General features: G+C 46.8%; 1 protein-coding gene across 1 annotated transcript; it reads left to right on the forward strand.

The window, feature by feature from the left end:
• The first annotated feature begins 1,880 nt into the window (after positions 1-1,880).
• Positions 1,881-16,326, forward strand: tyk2 (tyrosine kinase 2). The gene is made up of 24 exons (XM_061223552.1): positions 1,881-2,025; positions 3,127-3,296; positions 3,507-3,624; positions 3,771-3,930; positions 4,064-4,224; positions 4,677-5,049; positions 5,448-5,633; positions 5,801-5,958; positions 6,128-6,245; positions 6,417-6,597; positions 6,736-6,851; positions 7,529-7,705; positions 7,830-7,917; positions 8,221-8,348; positions 8,440-8,575; positions 9,645-9,796; positions 9,906-10,056; positions 10,160-10,254; positions 11,717-11,909; positions 12,200-12,318; positions 12,854-13,026; positions 13,340-13,457; positions 13,878-13,988; positions 14,170-16,326. Exons 2-24 carry the CDS (start codon positions 3,143-3,145, stop codon positions 14,311-14,313), a joined length of 3,510 nt encoding a protein of 1,169 aa, XP_061079536.1. The 5' UTR covers positions 1,881-2,025; positions 3,127-3,142; the 3' UTR covers positions 14,314-16,326.
• Positions 16,327-16,846: the final 520 nt, after the last annotated feature.

Genomic DNA, 16,846 nt, shown 5'->3' on the forward strand with positions numbered 1-16,846 from the left:
CTGCATCTAAATTAAATTTACATATATAATCCATGGGATTGCATGGATATGAGTTTGAGACGGGGTGTCCTAGTGTGGGACTAAAACAAAAAACTGCACCTGAGCCATTTCTGACAAGATTAGACACTCCTGGGTTTGAGGAATACATTTCCAGTGTGGCTCAACAGACCAGCACTTTTGTGGTCATCCAGCAGAGGGCAGTGGTGCGCAATGAGACGTTGTCATCCTGGCTTACTGAACCTGACCCATCCATAGGTGACACAACTAATGATAATGATGAATTGCCCTATGAGGCTGCTGCCACTGTCATGCCGGCACTGGCACCGCCTGGATTAAATACAAGGCTGTGAGACCCATTCAAGCAATAGAATAGTGCCCTAGCAGGACAAGCCACCCAGCATCCCTCTATTATTAAACTTTCTTAAGCTCATTGCATGAATATTGTCACAAATAACTATATGTTGTCAGTCTGGTCTGGTTCATTATGACTTGCAAATATTCCATAGAAATGTTGAAAGATGTTTGCAAAGATATATATAACTGTTTCTTCTTTTGTCACTAGAAATAGAAAACATTTTGAGTTTCACTTGAACTGGGTGGTCTTCATTGTGAGGTTGTGACACTGTACCGGACTGCTGTCAGCCTTGACCTTGCCTGTGTGTAGCGCCTGCAGAACTGCGTCAGTGTTACCGGCCTGCCAACCACAAACTTTTGGAAGTAATTAGTCACTGATGACACATCAGCCATAGTGTGTGCCTGTACAGATCTATATGGGTACAAAAGTGGATTCCCACCAGCACTTGCTGCCTGCTCTTATATGTTTCTACGGCAACAGTAAAGTTGTGTAACTTATCTGTGTGTTAGTTTGTCATTTACTGAAAAGAAACCTATGCCAGTGTGTGTGTGTGTGTGTGTGTGTGTGTGTGTGTGTGTGTGTGTGTGTGCGCGCACAAGAGAACTGCGCTGGAGGAACGTGTGGAACTGTGCAGAGTTACATGGGTATCTATTGTAATGCTCTCATTGCAAGTCAGTTTGTTTTGGCTACACTTCACCTTCAAATTGAAACTTCATAAACTAAGATGCATTCTTTACAGAGACAAGATAGAACAAGGCTGGAAACACAGGAGCCATTTGAAAAAATGTTGTTTCTGAGAGAAAATCGGAGAAAATGAAGTTTCTTAGCCCATGCCATACTTTCTGGCTGTTGCAAAGCCCTACTCTTTGGTGTTTAGGCAAACCCAAGGATGTCAAAAACTGCCATTTGTTTCTTTCATGCACAAGGTCACAAAAAAACCTTGCAAAAGCAGCTCTCCCTATTAAGTCTCACTTTATCTACACAGTTGTCTTGTAAAGCCATAAATGGCCTCACTCCATATCTGTTTCCACTTCAATACGCTTGGTCACCCTGCTGAAAAAAAAAACAGCTCAAGCTAGGTTTTGAAACAGCTGTTAGGAGGTTGACCAGTTAATTCCAGCTCCCTGCTCTACCTGGTTTGACCTGCTCAAGCTTTGTTTTGAAACAGCTGGTAGCTGGTATTTTCATGCTGGTCTAGCAGGATTTTACACCAGGGCAGCACTTCCCTTAGGCCTCTGTGTGGTGTGTTTTACTGTACATCAATGCTGGGTATAGGAACGTAATTTATAAGTAACATCTACGATTATTAACCCAGTAACAGTACATTCGTTCTTTCTTTTTTTTTTTACAGTAAGCTGCCTGCTGTAACAAGTGGTGCCAATGTATGTGTTATATGTGACCCAATAAAGCGACAGTAATCTGAGTTTGGACCCCACTTTCTGTGTTTTGGATTTTGCCCTAACCAAGATTACGTGTGAACGCGCACAGAGGGAGCGGCTTTGTCCGTCACGCAGTGCGCAGCAGTTCGATTCATGTGAAATGAAACGGATACCTGCTCGCTGACGCGTGGGCGTACATAGAATGCATGAAAAGCAAGGGGGAATATTGCATATTACCTGCAAACCCCCTGCTTCAAATCTATCGGTTTTCTGAATTCACAGAATCTCATGGTAAGAATCTGCTTTACTGCGGTCGGGAGCATGGTTGTTGTCTGAAGATAAACTTAGTTTTCGCTTTCTCAATAGGCCATTTTAATGCGAAACGTTTATTTGCGCAGCGGTAGAAACTCATAATTTCGTACACCAAAGACGTCTTGGTTAATAGTTCGCTTCTTTGCCAGCGATTATATGACGCGAAATATAAATACGATGGCCGGTTAACCAGCATGTATTTTATACATGTTTTATTTTTTTATTCGGCACTCATTGTTAACCTTTGTGTTCGTACCAACTGACTGGTAATGACGTTTATTAGCTTGAGTTTCTGCTTTTACACCCGGAAGGCCTGGTTAGCTTGCTATTTAACCAACTAGCGAGCTAGACTTAGCATAACAAACTCAATTCGCTTGTAATTACACCTGAAACGTCGCACTTTGGTTGCCTGACATCTCATTGTGATTTAAACTACAGGTATGCATTTATAAGCATGTATTAATCGTTAGTAAAGCTGGATATAATAGGCATTTAATTCGATTACGTATCCTATTTTTGTAGTGAAATCCTATTCCTGTTTAATGCTATCGTTTAAAAATGTACTGAGTTTTGGGCTAAAAGTAGGAGTCTTTGATCTCAACGCTTTAATAATCGCTACATTTTAAAGCATATTGGTAGGCTATTACATACCGTGTGTACCTTTGAAGTGTCTTTATAAATAAGACAACAATGCTTATGTGTATGTCACATATGAAATGATTTTAATAAAAGGTATGTAGTTTATACAAAACTCGGCATTATGCTATTTCTAACCATTCTATATAATATATAGCCGATGCTCACTGGGTGCAAATAGACTCCTTTCCCCACTGTAGAGCTGTGGCAAGGCTGGCTAATTGTACCCTTTTTGTTCTAGAGTTATGGTCTCTCCCCTGCTGTGTTCAGCAACTGAATCGTCTCCCTCCCATAGTGTGGAGTAGCTTTATAGCCCCCCTACAGTGTGGAGCAGCTCTATGACCAGCCTCCCCTCTCGAAGCCCGGTCCCTGCTGCTCTGGTGGCGTGACTGCGGGTGGTGGAGAGAGGTGCATGGGTAAAGTCTCTCTTTCCTGGCTGTCCAGGTGTGAAGGCGTGGCCATGCGGATGAGTTCTAGGAGCCACGGAGAGGCGCCCCTTGGGCCTGGGCTCCATGTTTTTCTATTCTGGACCAAAGAGGGTGAACGCTACCTCTCTCACAGGGAGGGAGAGGTGACTGCTGAGGAGCTGTCAATCCTCTCAGCCCAGCAAGTGGGTGAGTGTGTGTGTCTGTGTGTCTGTCTGTCTGTCTGTCTGCCTGTGTGTCTGTCGTGAGTAATGTATATATGTGATATGTGTATATATGTGTGTGTTTATAAATGTGTGAATGTAATTGTATGTGTAGTTGTCTATGTATACATATCTACATGGCTGTGAGTGCATATGAATATGTGTTTGTATTTAAATGTGCGTGTCTCCTCTCCAGGTATCACCCCTCTGTGCCACAGTCTGTTTGCTCTGTATAGCCCCTCCTCCTGCTGCTGGTACAGCCCCAACCACACATTCAACCCAGAGACCAGCCTTGTCCTGCACTTCCGCATGAGGTTAGTGTGTGTGTGTGAGTATGTGCTTGTGTGTGTGCGTCTGCGTGTGTGCGAGAGTGTGCTTCTGTGTGTCAGTGTGTGAGTGTCCTTCTGTGTGCGAGTGTGTGTGAGCTTCTGTGTGTCAGCGTCCTTCTGTGCTCCTGCAGGTTCTACTTCAGGAACTGGCATGGCATGAGTGACAAGGAGCCGGTCGTGCACCGCCACGCCCTTTACACCGCTGGCCGGCCGAACCCTGTCACTGCGGACACAGGGCATGGAGGCACGCCCCTCCTGGAGCAGCCTTCCCTCGAGTACCTGTTCGCTCAGGTGGGTCACAGTGCGTGTGTGCGCGTGTGCGCGTGTGCGCGTGTGTGCGTGTGTGCGCGTGTGTGCATGCCTGTGTGAGCCACTTCCAAGGTATGACGGTAGAGAAATTTGACTGTGTTTGTGTGCCTTTCAGTCTAAGTTTGACTTTGTGAACGACGTCGCCCCCCTGCCGGAGGCTCGTGGGGAGGAGCTGAGCCGCTTTAAGAATGAGAGTTTGGGCATGGCCGTCCTGCACCTGTCTCATGAGGCACTGCTGTCTGGATGCACGCTCCAGGAAGTGGCCAAAAAGATCAGGTAACCACTTCCTGCTTCTGGAGAAAGCTCGATGTAGTGAACCATACTGTGACTACTGGCTAGTAGAATTTGCAGTTGATAAATGTTTTCATAGTTTTTATTGATTATACTTGTGAGTTTGTTTGTGCATGAAAGATTGTTTGTGTGAGTGTGCCTCTTTTAATGTGTGTCTGTGAGTGAGTGCATATGTATGTGTGAGATGGTCTGTGCATGATGTACCCTATACTGTGTGTGAGTGTGTAGTGAATGTGTACACGTTCTCTTGTGTACAGTCTAAGCAGATATGTTACAGCTGCAGAAGACCAATAAGTCTAAAAAGTGTGTGTGTGTGTGTGTGTTATATATATATATATATGTATGTGTGTGTCTATATGCGTGTGTCTACATATGTGTGTATGTTATATATATATATGTATGTGTGTGTGTGTGTGACTATCTCTGTGTCTCTGCAGCTTCCAGCAGTGCATCCCGAGGTCGTTGGAGCAGCTGTTGACCCAGGACAGCTGGCTGACGCGGCTGCGTATCCGCCGCGTGTTCGGCCAGTTCGTGCGGAGCTTCCAGCAGCACACGGTGAGCGCAGGCCGCCTCGGCCTGCAGGACCTGATGTACAAGTACCTGTCCACCCTGGAGCACCTGGCCCCCGGCTTCGGCTCCGAGACCTTCCCCCTCGCGCACCTGAGCCTGCAGTCCGAGTGGGGCGGCAACAGCGCTTACCTCAGCGCGCCACCCAGCACCCCGCCCACCGCCGTCATCACTCACCAGGTCCTGGTGTCGGGGACCGGCGGCATCCAGTGGAGGGAGGTGCCCCAGCCCGAGGCCCCGGCTGTGAGTGTCTGTCTGCTTCTGTCGACGAACGACACGCCGATTTGTTTCACTATTACTGGCATACATAATCAGTCCAAAGGAAGGCACTTTCTATAGCCGCGACAAGTGTAGCCCATAGAGACACTAATGGGTCATAGTCTGCCTTATGTATAATGAAAATATATTATTCCACCGGACATACACACACACACACATATACTCACATACTCACATGCACACCCTGCTGGACAAAAAACCTAGCTCAAGCTAGGTTTTGAAACAGCTGGTAGCTAGTTGACCAGTTCTGACCAGCTCTCAGCTCGAGTTTTTAGTCTGTGTTTAATCTCTGTGTTTAATATGTCCAATACTGAACTTTGTGTGTGCGGACGTGCTTATGCGTGTGTGTGTGTGTTCCCAAGGCCCAGGAAAACGGCTCTGTCGGTAAAGGAAACCGAAGGGCAAGAAAACGGGCTAAGCCCCTCCCCCCGCAGCAGGAGGGCGACGCGCCAATCAACTGGAACTCCTTCTGCGACTTCCCGAGCATCTACCACATCCGCATCGCTGGATCCCGCGTCTGCGTCACCCTGCAGGACAACCTGTCCATGGTAACCGCCGTCTGCCCGCGCTGCGTCTTTAAACCGTACGAAGCGCTGTATTTCAAATGGTCTTTTTAACAGCCCTGAAATTATGTTCAAACTCTGTAAAAGTCTGTTTGAAATTTTTGGTTTTAAACTTTCAGTTTAAGCTCTGTGTTTACACTGTGTTGGTGCAGGACATGTGCCTGGGCTCCAGTCTGCAGGCCCGCTCCTTTGTCTCTCTGGTTGACGGGTATTTTCGCCTGACGGCTGTCCCTCATCACTACCTCTGTCATGAGGTGGCCCCGCCTAGAGTAGTGCTGAGTGCGAACAACGGCCTGTACGGACCCATGCGGTGTGTAACAGGCACCATACAACCACTCAACACTATACGCCGCAGAGCATATACTACATACACACGCAGTAGAATATAGACTACATGCACTACTATTCCTAATTTTAAGTAGGTACATCTCTCTCGGTTTCTCCCTCTTATTCTCTTTACTTCTGTCTCTGTCTCTCAGGGAGGACTTTGCCCTTCAGAGGCTGAGGAAAGAAAGTGGAGAGTCGGGGGTGTTTCTCCTGCGCTGGAGTGTTCTAGACTTTCACCGCATCATCCTGACCGTCATTAACAATGGCCAGGTGCGGACCTCGCCTAGCCACGCCCATCCCAGCGTGAGGCACCGGGGCAAACGCCCATTGGCTTTCGACGTCAGCTTAAAATGAATGCGATTGGACAATGTGCCTGTGAGTGTCTGTCGTGGGGAGTGAGCGGCGTGTGTGTGACTCGCTGTATGCTCTGGACTCTTGCAGGATAGTGTGGGCTCTCATCGGCAGTTCCGCATCCAGCAGAAGGGGGCGGTGTTTGTCCTGGAGGGCTGGGACCGGGAGTTCAGTAGCATCAGGGAGCTCATCGACAGCCTGAAGCCCTGCGTGCTCAAGTCTGGCCAGGACTCTTTTACTGTGCGGAAGTGCTGTCTGCCACGAGCCGAAGGTGTGTGTGCGTGTGCGTGTGTGCGTGTGTGTGTGCGTGCGTGCGTGCGTGCGTGCGCATGTTGGAACTATCAAATCTGTCATTAAAGGTGTGTCTGTATCTGGCTGAACTGTATGTCACTGTGTGTGTGTGTTACAGAGCTTACAGACCTGACTGTAGTTCGGGGCCAGAAGTTCGACCCTGTCCGTGACTCGAATGCCCTGAACCTGAGCCAACTACGTTTCCACCAGATCAGAGACAAGGAGATCACACAGGTGAGTCCCCCTGTCTGCAGCTGTCTGCTTACCTCTGCATATACACCACTCTTACAACATTTCCCTTGCAACTACACAACCCTTACCCATACCCCCATACACCGGCGCTACTCAACTCCACGTCCTGCTGGCCTGCCGTACGCTACACCAACTGATTTCTCTAATTATTTTACCTGCTTGGTTCAGATAATAAGCCAAATAGTGAAATCAGCACTCGGTAGGAGCAAATACCTGCAGACACTGTGGCCCACAGGATGTGGAGTAGCGCTGCTCTACACCTGGGGTGACATGGCTCAGGCAGTAGGAGCAGTCGTCTGGCAGTCGGAGGGTTGCCGGTTCGATTCCCTGCCCGGGCTGGGACACCTAACCCCCAAATGCTCCTGACGAGCTGGTCGGTGCGTTGCATGGCAACCAATCGCCGTCGGTGTGCGAGTGTGTGTATGAATGGGTGAATGAGAAGCATCAATTGCACAGCGCTTTGGATAAAGGCGCTATATAAATGCCAACCATTTACCATTTACCATTTACAAAGCTGATCCGCTCCATTACCTCTACACAAACCTAGACCCCCCCCATCCCTCTACACTCCTCCTTCTCTGTCCAGGTCACGTGTTTCCCTGGGCGCCACCTTGAGTTGACGAGAACGTTTCTGTGGGGCACGTTTCTCCTGTTCGCAGGACCAGAATTTAGGGCGGGGCACCAGGACCAGCATCTACTCTGGCTGGCTGCGGGTTGCAGCCGACGAAGAGGAGGACGACGACGGCTTCGGCGAGCGGAACAACAACCTGAGCAAAGGCAAGGGCATCCGCGTGGTGCTGAAGATCCTGGAGCAGAGCCACAGAGACATCGCGCTGGTGAGCGTCTCCGCCAACCTCCGCTGCCTTCCCTCTGCGTGGCTTTCATAAGCTCTTCTGCGCAGGGAATTCGCTCAATGAGAAATGTATATGTAAATGTTCTCTCCATCTCTCCCTCTCTCAGGCGTTCTTTGAGACTGCTAGTCTGATGAGTCAGGTGTCTCACAGTCACCTGGTTTTTGTCCACGGAGTTTCTGTCAAAGGATCAGAGAGTGAGTAGCTCGCCCATCACCAGTGCATTCACATCTTTCAGCCAATCACAGGCCCCTTTCACATACCCTTAAGACCAATTTATAGTCCAGCATGAAACAGATCACCTGGTTTATACTATGGACAGCTTGGGTGCGCTTATATATTTTTGCTAAGGACAATGACCATTGTCTACGCCGGGCGACAATAGAACTTTCAGGAATGTTCTGCAATTTCAGTCGAGCGACACTAGCCTTCACCGTGGGTCAGACACTGCAAACCCTTCTTGGTCTTTTACTAACATTTCTGTGTGACCTTGTTGGCAGACATTATGGTGGAGGAGTTTGTGGAGTATGGGCCACTGGACATTTTCCTGCAGAAAGAGAGGGGCGTGGTCACTCCCCAGTGGAAGTTCACAGTTGCAAAGCAGCTGGCCAGTGCCCTGACCTACCTGGTGAGTCTAACGGCACTCCATCATTATAACTCAATGAATCTTTATGCCGTCCCCCTTGCCTCACGCTCTGCCAACCCCCCCCCCCCCGCAGGAGAACAAGCGTCTGGTGCATGGCAACGTTTGCGCCAAGAACATCCTCGTGGCTCGGAAGGGTTTGGAGTTGGGCACCGCCCCCTTTGTTAAACTTAGTGACCCAGGCATCGCCGTCACCGCCCTCTCCCGGGAAGGTACTGCCACAACCGCCGTCATCATCAGCTCTCTACATCACACTTCCCTGTGACCATCAGTACATAGTGGTTAAGGTACAGGACTGGGACATGCAAGTTCGGTGGTTGAATCCCCCCAGCTGTTGAGCAAAGCCCTTAACCCTACATTGCTCCAGGGAGGATTGTCTCTTGTTTAGTCTAATAGCGTAAAATAAAAGCGTCAGCCAAATTACACGTAATGTTTTTGTCTGTGTATGAAGATTATTAGATTACTACATTTCTGACAAGATCCATATTCTAATAGTCCCAGTAGTAGTTTGTGATTTCCATCCTAGTTAGATTCTAGCTAGCATTTTTAAAAATGTTTTGTCAACTTCATTTTGAATCGAGTCACCGATTTCACTGATCTGTATTACATATGGACAGGCTGATGGACTAAATGTACAGTACTGTGCAGAGGTCTTAGGCACCCAAGACTTTATTATAGATATATGTTTATTTGTTTGTGTGTGTTAGTATAAAACACATTTGAGATTTCCAAATATTCATTTTCCAAAAGATTACATTTTACAGAGACATTTTTGTATTTAATTAAACAAAGTAACTTTGTTTAATTAAGTAACTAACTTTTTACATAACTTGATCACGGCTGTCTGAGATCAGAAGCAAGGAGCCAACCAAAGTCTGCAGAAGAACTGGCAAGTTCTCCAACATGCTTGGAACAACCTCCCTGCTGATTGTCTTAGCCAACGCTGTCCTGCAGTTTTGACGCTGAAGGGTGGTCACAAAAAATATTGATTTGATTCAGTTTTTAACTATTCTGCCAAATTACTAAAATGTAATGTAAAATGTATAGTACATTTATTTAGGACCTTTCATTGAATTATTTTTGAAAGAATCTAACATACAGAATGTTATACAGGTGCCGAAGACTTTTGCATAGTACTGTATGTGGATGTAGTGTCCATATGATGTAGAGATCTGTGAATGTGCACATTGGTGGAACATGAGGCTAGCGTGTACACTGTACCGTGTGCAGAGCGTGTTGTTCACCGAAGTGAGGCTAGCATGTTCATTGTTCCGTGTGCAGAGCGTGTGGAGCGTGTTCCCTGGCTGGCCCCAGAGTGCTTGTCTGACGCGCCGCGTCCAGGGAGCACGGCTGACCAGTGGAGCTTCGGAGCCACGCTGCTGGAGATCTGCAACGACGGAGTCCTGCCCATGAGCAAGTGCACGGTGGCAGAGGTACTGCTAACAGCCCCGCTAAAACCCTCGCTAACACCCCTAATGCTCCACGGCCTTCATGGTGACCCCTGACCCCTGACCCCTGACCCCTGCCCCTTCCCTCCTACAGAAAGAGCGCTTTTACGAAACGAGGAGTCACCTCCCGGAGCCCGCATCCCAGGAACTGGCCAGCTTCATCGGCATGTGTCTGACCTACGACCCCGCAGAGAGACCGTCCTTCCCCACCATCCTCCGAGAGCTGACTGACCTGCAGTATAAGAGTAGGTTTCCCTCTTCATTTTGCTTTGGCAGGAGACATTTCCTGCTTAGTGTCACTGCCGCAGACCGGTGATTTAACGGCACCATTTTGTTGTGTCCGGTCAGACCCTGACATCTCCTCCAAGTTTGAGTCCGTCCCCGATGCAGACCCCAGCGTCTTTCACAAGCGCTACCTGAAGAAGATCCGAGACCTGGGAGAGGTAAGGACGTGTGTGCGTGTGTGTGTGTGTGTTTGTGTGTGTCTGGGTGAATTTTGGGAAGGTGATACTATGTAATTTACGGGCATTTTGGGAAGGTGATACTGTGTGTATTTCATGGGCATTTTGGGAAGGTGCTGTTGTGTGTGTATTTCAGATGCATTTGGGAAGGTGCTGTTGTGTGTGTATTTCAGGGGCATTTTGGGAAGGTGCTGTTGTGGGTGTATTTCAGGGACATTTTGGGAAGGTGCTGTTGTGTGTGTATTTCAGGGGCATTTTGGGAAGGTGCTGTTGTGTGTGTATTTCAGGTGCATTTTGGGAAGGTGCTGTTGTGTGTGTATTTCAGGGACATTTTGGGAAGGTGCTTTTGTGTGTATTTCAGGGACATTTTGGGAAGGTGATGCTGTATGTGTATTTCAGGGACATTTTGGGAAGGTGCTGTTGTGTGTGTATTTCAGGGACATTTTGGGAAGGTGATACTGTGTGTGTATTTCAGGAACATTTTGGGAAGGTGATACTGTGTGTATTTCAGGGACATTTTGGGAAGGCGATGCTGTGTGTGTATTTCAGGGACATTTTGGGAAGGTGATACTGTGTATTTCAGGGACATTTTGGGAAGGTGATGCTGTGTGTGTATTTCAGGGACATTTTGGGAAGGTGCTGTTGTGTGTGTATTTCAGGGACATTTTGGGAAGGTGCTGTTGTGTGTGTATTTCAGGGACATTTTGGGAAGGTGCTGTTGTGTGTGTATTTCAGGGACATTTTGGGAAGGTGCTGTTGTGTGTGTATTTCAGGGACATTTTGGGAAGGTGCTGTTGTGTGTGTATTTCAGGGACATTTTGGGAAGGTGATGCTGTATGTGTATTTCAGGGACATTTTGGGAAGGTGATACTGTGTGTATTTCAGGGACATTTTGGGAAGGTGATGCTGTATGTGTATTTCAGGGACATTTTGGGAAGGTGCTGTTGTGTGTGTATTTCAGGGACATTTTGGGAAGGTGATACTGTGTGTGTATTTCAAGAACATTTTGGGAAGGTGCTGTTGTGTGTGTATTTCAGGGACATTTTGGGAAGGTGCTGTTGTGTGTGTATTTCATGGACATTTTGGGAAGGGGCTGTTGTGTGTGTATTTCAGGGACATTTTGGGAAGGTGCTGTGTGTGTGTGTGTGTATATTTCAGGGACATTTTGGGAAGGTGCTGTGTGTGTGTGTGTGTGTGTGTGTGTGTGTGTGTGTATTTCAGGGACATTTTGGGAAGGTGCTGTGTGTGTGTGTGTGTGTGTGTATTTCAGGGACATTTTGGGAAGGTGCTGTGTGTGTGTGTGTGTGTGTGTGTATTTCAGGGACATTTTGGGAAGGTGCTGTGTGTGTGTGTGTGTGTGTATTTCAGGGACATTTTGGGAAGGTGCTGTTGTGTGTGTATTTCAGGGGCATTTTGGGAAGGTGATGCTGTATGTGTATTTCAGGGGCATTTTGGGAAGGTGATGCTGTATGTGTATGACCCTGCCAATGACGGGACGGGAGAGTATGTGGCGGTGAAGGTGATGAAGCAGGAGAGCCGGGCCCAGCCCAACGGAGGCTGGAGGAAGGAGATCGACATCCTCAAGTCTCTCTGCCACCAGAACATCGTCAAGTACAAAGGCTGCTGCTCGGAACTCAGTGAGAGACCTCTCGGCACCTGCCACCTGTCTCCTTCTACTCACCTCTCTCTGCCACAACACACAGATACAGCGCACGTTCTGAGCTTAAACTTCAGTTCACTTCAGTCCTGTTCTTTCTCACTTACACCCTTTCACTAACCTGTAACATTTACCATACCTATTTATCAGACCTGTGACCTTTCACACAGCTGTAGTCTTTATCAGGCCTGTTGTGGACCTGTAACCGAGAGGTAGCTGTTCTGCTGTGTGGGAGGCAGGAAGGTGAGCTGGCTGTGTGCGTCTCTGCAGGTGGGGAGGTTGTGCAGCTGATCATGGAGTATCTTCCGCTGGGTAGCCTCAGGGACTACCTGCCCAAACACCATGTGAACATGGCACAGATTCTCCTCTTTGCTGAACAGATCTGCCAGGTGAGCTCAGAGACCAGAGAGAGGTGCAGCGGTACTTGGTTATGTTCAGACTTTTTCATTGTGAACCGACCTTCACCATAATGCAATTAGGAATTGTGGGCCCAAGTTGGTACCACTGAAGTAACACACTGGTGACCACTTTCCAGTCGAAAATGTTTATTTATGATGCGCAATGACAGATTTGCGAGGGATGCAACCGACAAAGCCTTCCGTCTGAATCTCAACATATAATAACCACAAGTGAGGGTTTAAGTAGCCATGCCAGAGGTGTAATAAATGTCATGTGTAAACAGTGAGTTCAACTACAGTCAAAGCCTATATGTGGCCAGCTGTCCCTAACAGGGATGTTGCAGAGTATGCCTGTATTTGTGCGAGTGAATGTGTATTGAAGTAAATGTGAATGAAGTAAAACCAAAAAAACAATTTAATCAGAATAAAGCAATCGATGAGGTTGTAATAAATCTAAACCTAATAGCGCAAACCTGTTAACGCTCTCTTTATGTGAAGCTAAGAGTAAAGCTCCTATGATCCTCAGGGTATGGAGTACCTGCACTCCAAGCGTTACATCCACCGGGACCTGGCTGCCCGGAACGTTCTGGTGGAGAACGAGAACATGGTGAAGATCGGGGACTTCGGGCTCAGCAAGCACATCCCGGAGGGGGAGGTGTACTACCGGGTCCGAGAGGATGGAGACAGCCCCGTATTCTGGTGGGTTCTGCTATGGGCGCGTCCAGCTCTGCCATCATTGACTGTCTGTGCTTTAGTTTCTCTTGTATACGTGCATCTGTGTGTGATTCTCTATACCAAACATATGTCACTGAGTGTCTGTGCATTAGTTTCTCTTGTATACGTGCATCTGTGTGTGATTCTCTATACCAAACATATGTCACTGAGTGTCTGTGCATTAGTTTCTCTTGTATACGTGCGTCTGTGTGTGATTCTCCGTAACAAATGTATGCCATTGAGTGTCTGTGCATTAGTTTCTCTTTTATAAATGTATCTGTGTGTGATTCTCTGTAAGGTATGCCATCGAGTGCCTGAGGGAAAGCAAATTTTCCTTCTCTTCTGATGTCTGGTCCTTTGGAGTGACGCTGTACGAGCTTCTGACCCGCTGTGACCACCGACAGAGCCCTCCCACGGTATGCACCTGCACACTGAACCCTGTAACGGCACACCTGAATACCACACTGCCATAACAGCACACCTGCTGGGAGACTGACAATGCGACAGTGTGTGAGGTGGAGAAACTACAAACTGAACACATCCACAATCCCTGAATCCCTGATGTGACTGTGTGGGGGTGTTCTGAAGCACGTATGACTGTGTGTGGGGGGTGTCCTGAAGCACATGTGACTGTGTGGGGGTGTTCTGAAGCACATGTGACTATGTGTGGGGGTGTTCTGAAGCACATGTGACTGTGTGGGGGTGTTCTGAAGCACATGTGACTGTGTGGGGGTGTTCTGAAGCACATGTGACTGTGTGTGGGTGTTCTGAAGCACATGTAACTGTGTGGGGGTCCTGAAGCTGTGTATGTGCTTGTGTGTGTGTCTTTTCTGCAGAAATTCTTTGAGATGATGGGCACTGTTCAGGGACAGATGACTGTGATGAAGCTGATTGAACTGCTGGAGAGACGCAGAAGACTGTCCTGCCCTCGAAACTGCCCACAGCAGGTAAACAAACATGCACGCGCACACACACACACACACACACACACACACACACACACACACACACACACACACACACACACACACACACACACACACACAGAGTCTCTCTCCCCCATAGACACACGCATATATGCACACACACATGCAAACACTAAAGTACAGATTTCCTGTATTTTCGCAGGTGTACCTGGAGATGCAGCATTGCTGGGATGCGGACCCCAGCCGACGCCCCTCTTTCTCGTCCCTAATCACATCTCTCGGAGAGATTCGCAAAACCTACCAACAGTACCCAATGATCCAGCTGAACCAGGTCAACCCCTGCTGACCGCTCCTCTCCGCAACCACACCCCACCCCCAACCGCACCCCTTGATTTGCACTTAACTTTTGCACAGAAGTATAAAGCCTGAACCAGCCACCTCACCGCCAGCCTAGCCTAACTCAGAAATGACATTATGCCTGAATTACGAACGGGAAACGAGGACTTCTGCAGAACACCCCAACTCGATGCAGAGACTGCCCTGAACATGGAACGACACCGTCAGACTGTACCCCCGATGGTCTGATCTGTAGCGCTGTGCTGAGCCAGGAGGTTATGATAGGATTTCTCAATGGGCTTCATTCCTGAACGCTGACGGAGTGAAGACATTTTTTTCCCTTACATGGCCAAATATATAATTTGTGTTTTGCTGTTGTTGTTTTGTTTTTTTCCTTTGAAGGCATTTTCCTATGCAGGATTTTTAGCCTTATTTTAGTCCTGTGTTTACAATCAGATCCCCTCCTCTGGCCTCAACCTGCTCATTCACCCTCGTTGAGGGCAGGAAATAACCTTGAGCACAGCAAGCATAGCTAGCTGGACAGCTAGTGGTAATTTTACTTTGCTGGTCCAACAGACAACACCAGCTCCGCATCACTCATCCCCTTGGCAAACCTTTTTTTAAATGTTATTTGTATAGAAGCCTGTCACAAGAAAAGACAGTCACAAAGACACTTTACAGAGTAGCAGAAGGGAGAACACCAGGCTTGAACCCCCCAAAATAGCAAGCACACGAGGTAAAAAAAAAGAAATAATAGTACATGGGGAGACGTAGTGTGGAGAACTAAAGCTGTCGCCATTCAGGTAAAGCAGTTCCTACGGTTGACTCTGGTTCTTGAACGAGCCCTGTTGGCTTGTTGCTTCGTTGTACTTCTGCTACTTTGCTACTATTCAGCTGCAAACACTCTGTGGAAACCTGAGCCCATCCCACATGCTCTGGAGCCACACACACCCCTCCCTACACAGAAAAGAGTGTGATGTCCAAAAATGTCCCAGACACTTGTTGGAAGAAGAAATGCAGGCAGAGGAGCATGGATTTGGCAAGCTTATCGCAAAGACGTAGATTGCCAGTGCATATAGATATGACTGAGCATGATTATTTTATAATGTTCAATGTAAAAATCCTGCATAGTATGCCTTTAATAATCTTAAACTGTTGATCTTAATGTATACAGAACTGCTGCCTTAACTGATTTCTTTATTTTCTATTACATTTTATATTTGAATGTAAGGTCAGTCAAATTTTATGAAAGGGTTTTTATGAAAAGTACCAGTGAACTTGCTCTACATGCAATGATTACCAAATAAATACAAATGAACAAAGCAGGTTGCTATAAGATTCAAATTATGCTGTTTACCCTGTTGTCTTAGATTTGCAGTCATGTCAAGGTATATTTCCCCACATAAATGTGACCTTTTTTAAACTCTGTAAAAAAGTTCATGTGTTTGAGAAAGAATGTATGTATCCATGTAGGTGTGTCATGTGAGTGCTTATATATGTATGTTAATGTGTGATGTGATCAATGTAAAATATCTATATGAAGTACACTGGTAATAAAACGAAAATTCAGCACCGCACCCAGGCACATTCAGCATTTAATATTATATTGTGTTCCTCTTTGTTCTTACAGAGCAAGCTGTCCACAGAACAATGCACAAGACGGAATACAGTAACAACCATTATGCAGTAATAACTTGGTAGATAGCTGACGGTTTATTAACCATTATGCACACTCATAGCTTTACTCAGCAAAGCTTGTTGCTTTACTGATTTGACCCCTTTATCCAATGCCCACTACAGGCTACAATGGCGTGGTCCTGTAGATATTTAATGCAATAACCTATTGGAGGTATCTTTAAATTGATATATTACGGCTCAACTGTATGTGTATCAATGTAGTACAATATTGACATTTTGCAAATGCCATGTTCACAAAGTAGTATGTGTGAATTAAATGTGGATTACTTAGTGTGAAATGTGCATTTTTGAAATGTTTTAAAAAAGAATACATTGCTTGAAAACATATTTTTCCCTTTTATTGAAGATCCCTGGGACTTAAGTATAAATATTTTTTCCTTCAAATATGAGCACAAAGGACTGAGCTGCTCGCATTGCTGCACGCTGGCAGAGCTCAGCATTACTTCCCTGTACAGCCCAAGTGTGTGGATGTCCTACTTGCACCTATTTGTGTCCCTGTCTGTTTGTGTGTTATTGTATTATTGTGTTATTGTTCCCTTCCACCTGTAGCTGACATTGTGTGTCTGTTCAACCCCCCAGATTGTGTTTGTGAAGTCATAGGTCTGCGTATTAGAATGTGATTGTTCATTCATAAGTATATACCTCTAAACCATTAAAATGTTCAATTTTGCAGACTTGCTCAGAATACTCCTGATAAATTGCTGCAGTACTTAAAATGTGGAAATATGCGTCTATGTTCTTGACCCACTGTAAGGGATTGGATGTTATGAACTTGTATGACTACAGATTTGTAAAAGTCTTACCTTTCCGCACAAACATAATCTTTTGATGTCAGCATTTACCAA

Source organism: Conger conger, chromosome 16 (assembly GCF_963514075.1).
Source record: "Conger conger chromosome 16, fConCon1.1, whole genome shotgun sequence".
NCBI classification, from domain to species: domain Eukaryota; kingdom Metazoa; phylum Chordata; class Actinopteri; order Anguilliformes; family Congridae; genus Conger; species Conger conger.

What these genes read in the sequence shown, in the direction of transcription:
- tyk2 (XM_061223552.1), top strand. Translation starts at nt 3,143, where the DNA reads ATGCGGATGAGTTCTAGGAGCCACGGAGAGGCGCCCCTTGGGCCTGGG. An exon ending in GTCCTGCACTTCCGCATGAG is followed by an intron (nt 3,625 to 3,770) that starts GTTAGTGTGTGT and finishes GTGCTCCTGCAG; the next exon opens with GTTCTACTTCAGGAACTGGC. An exon ending in GACTGACCTGCAGTATAAGA is followed by an intron (nt 10,057 to 10,159) that starts GTAGGTTTCCCT and finishes GTGTCCGGTCAG; the next exon opens with ACCCTGACATCTCCTCCAAG.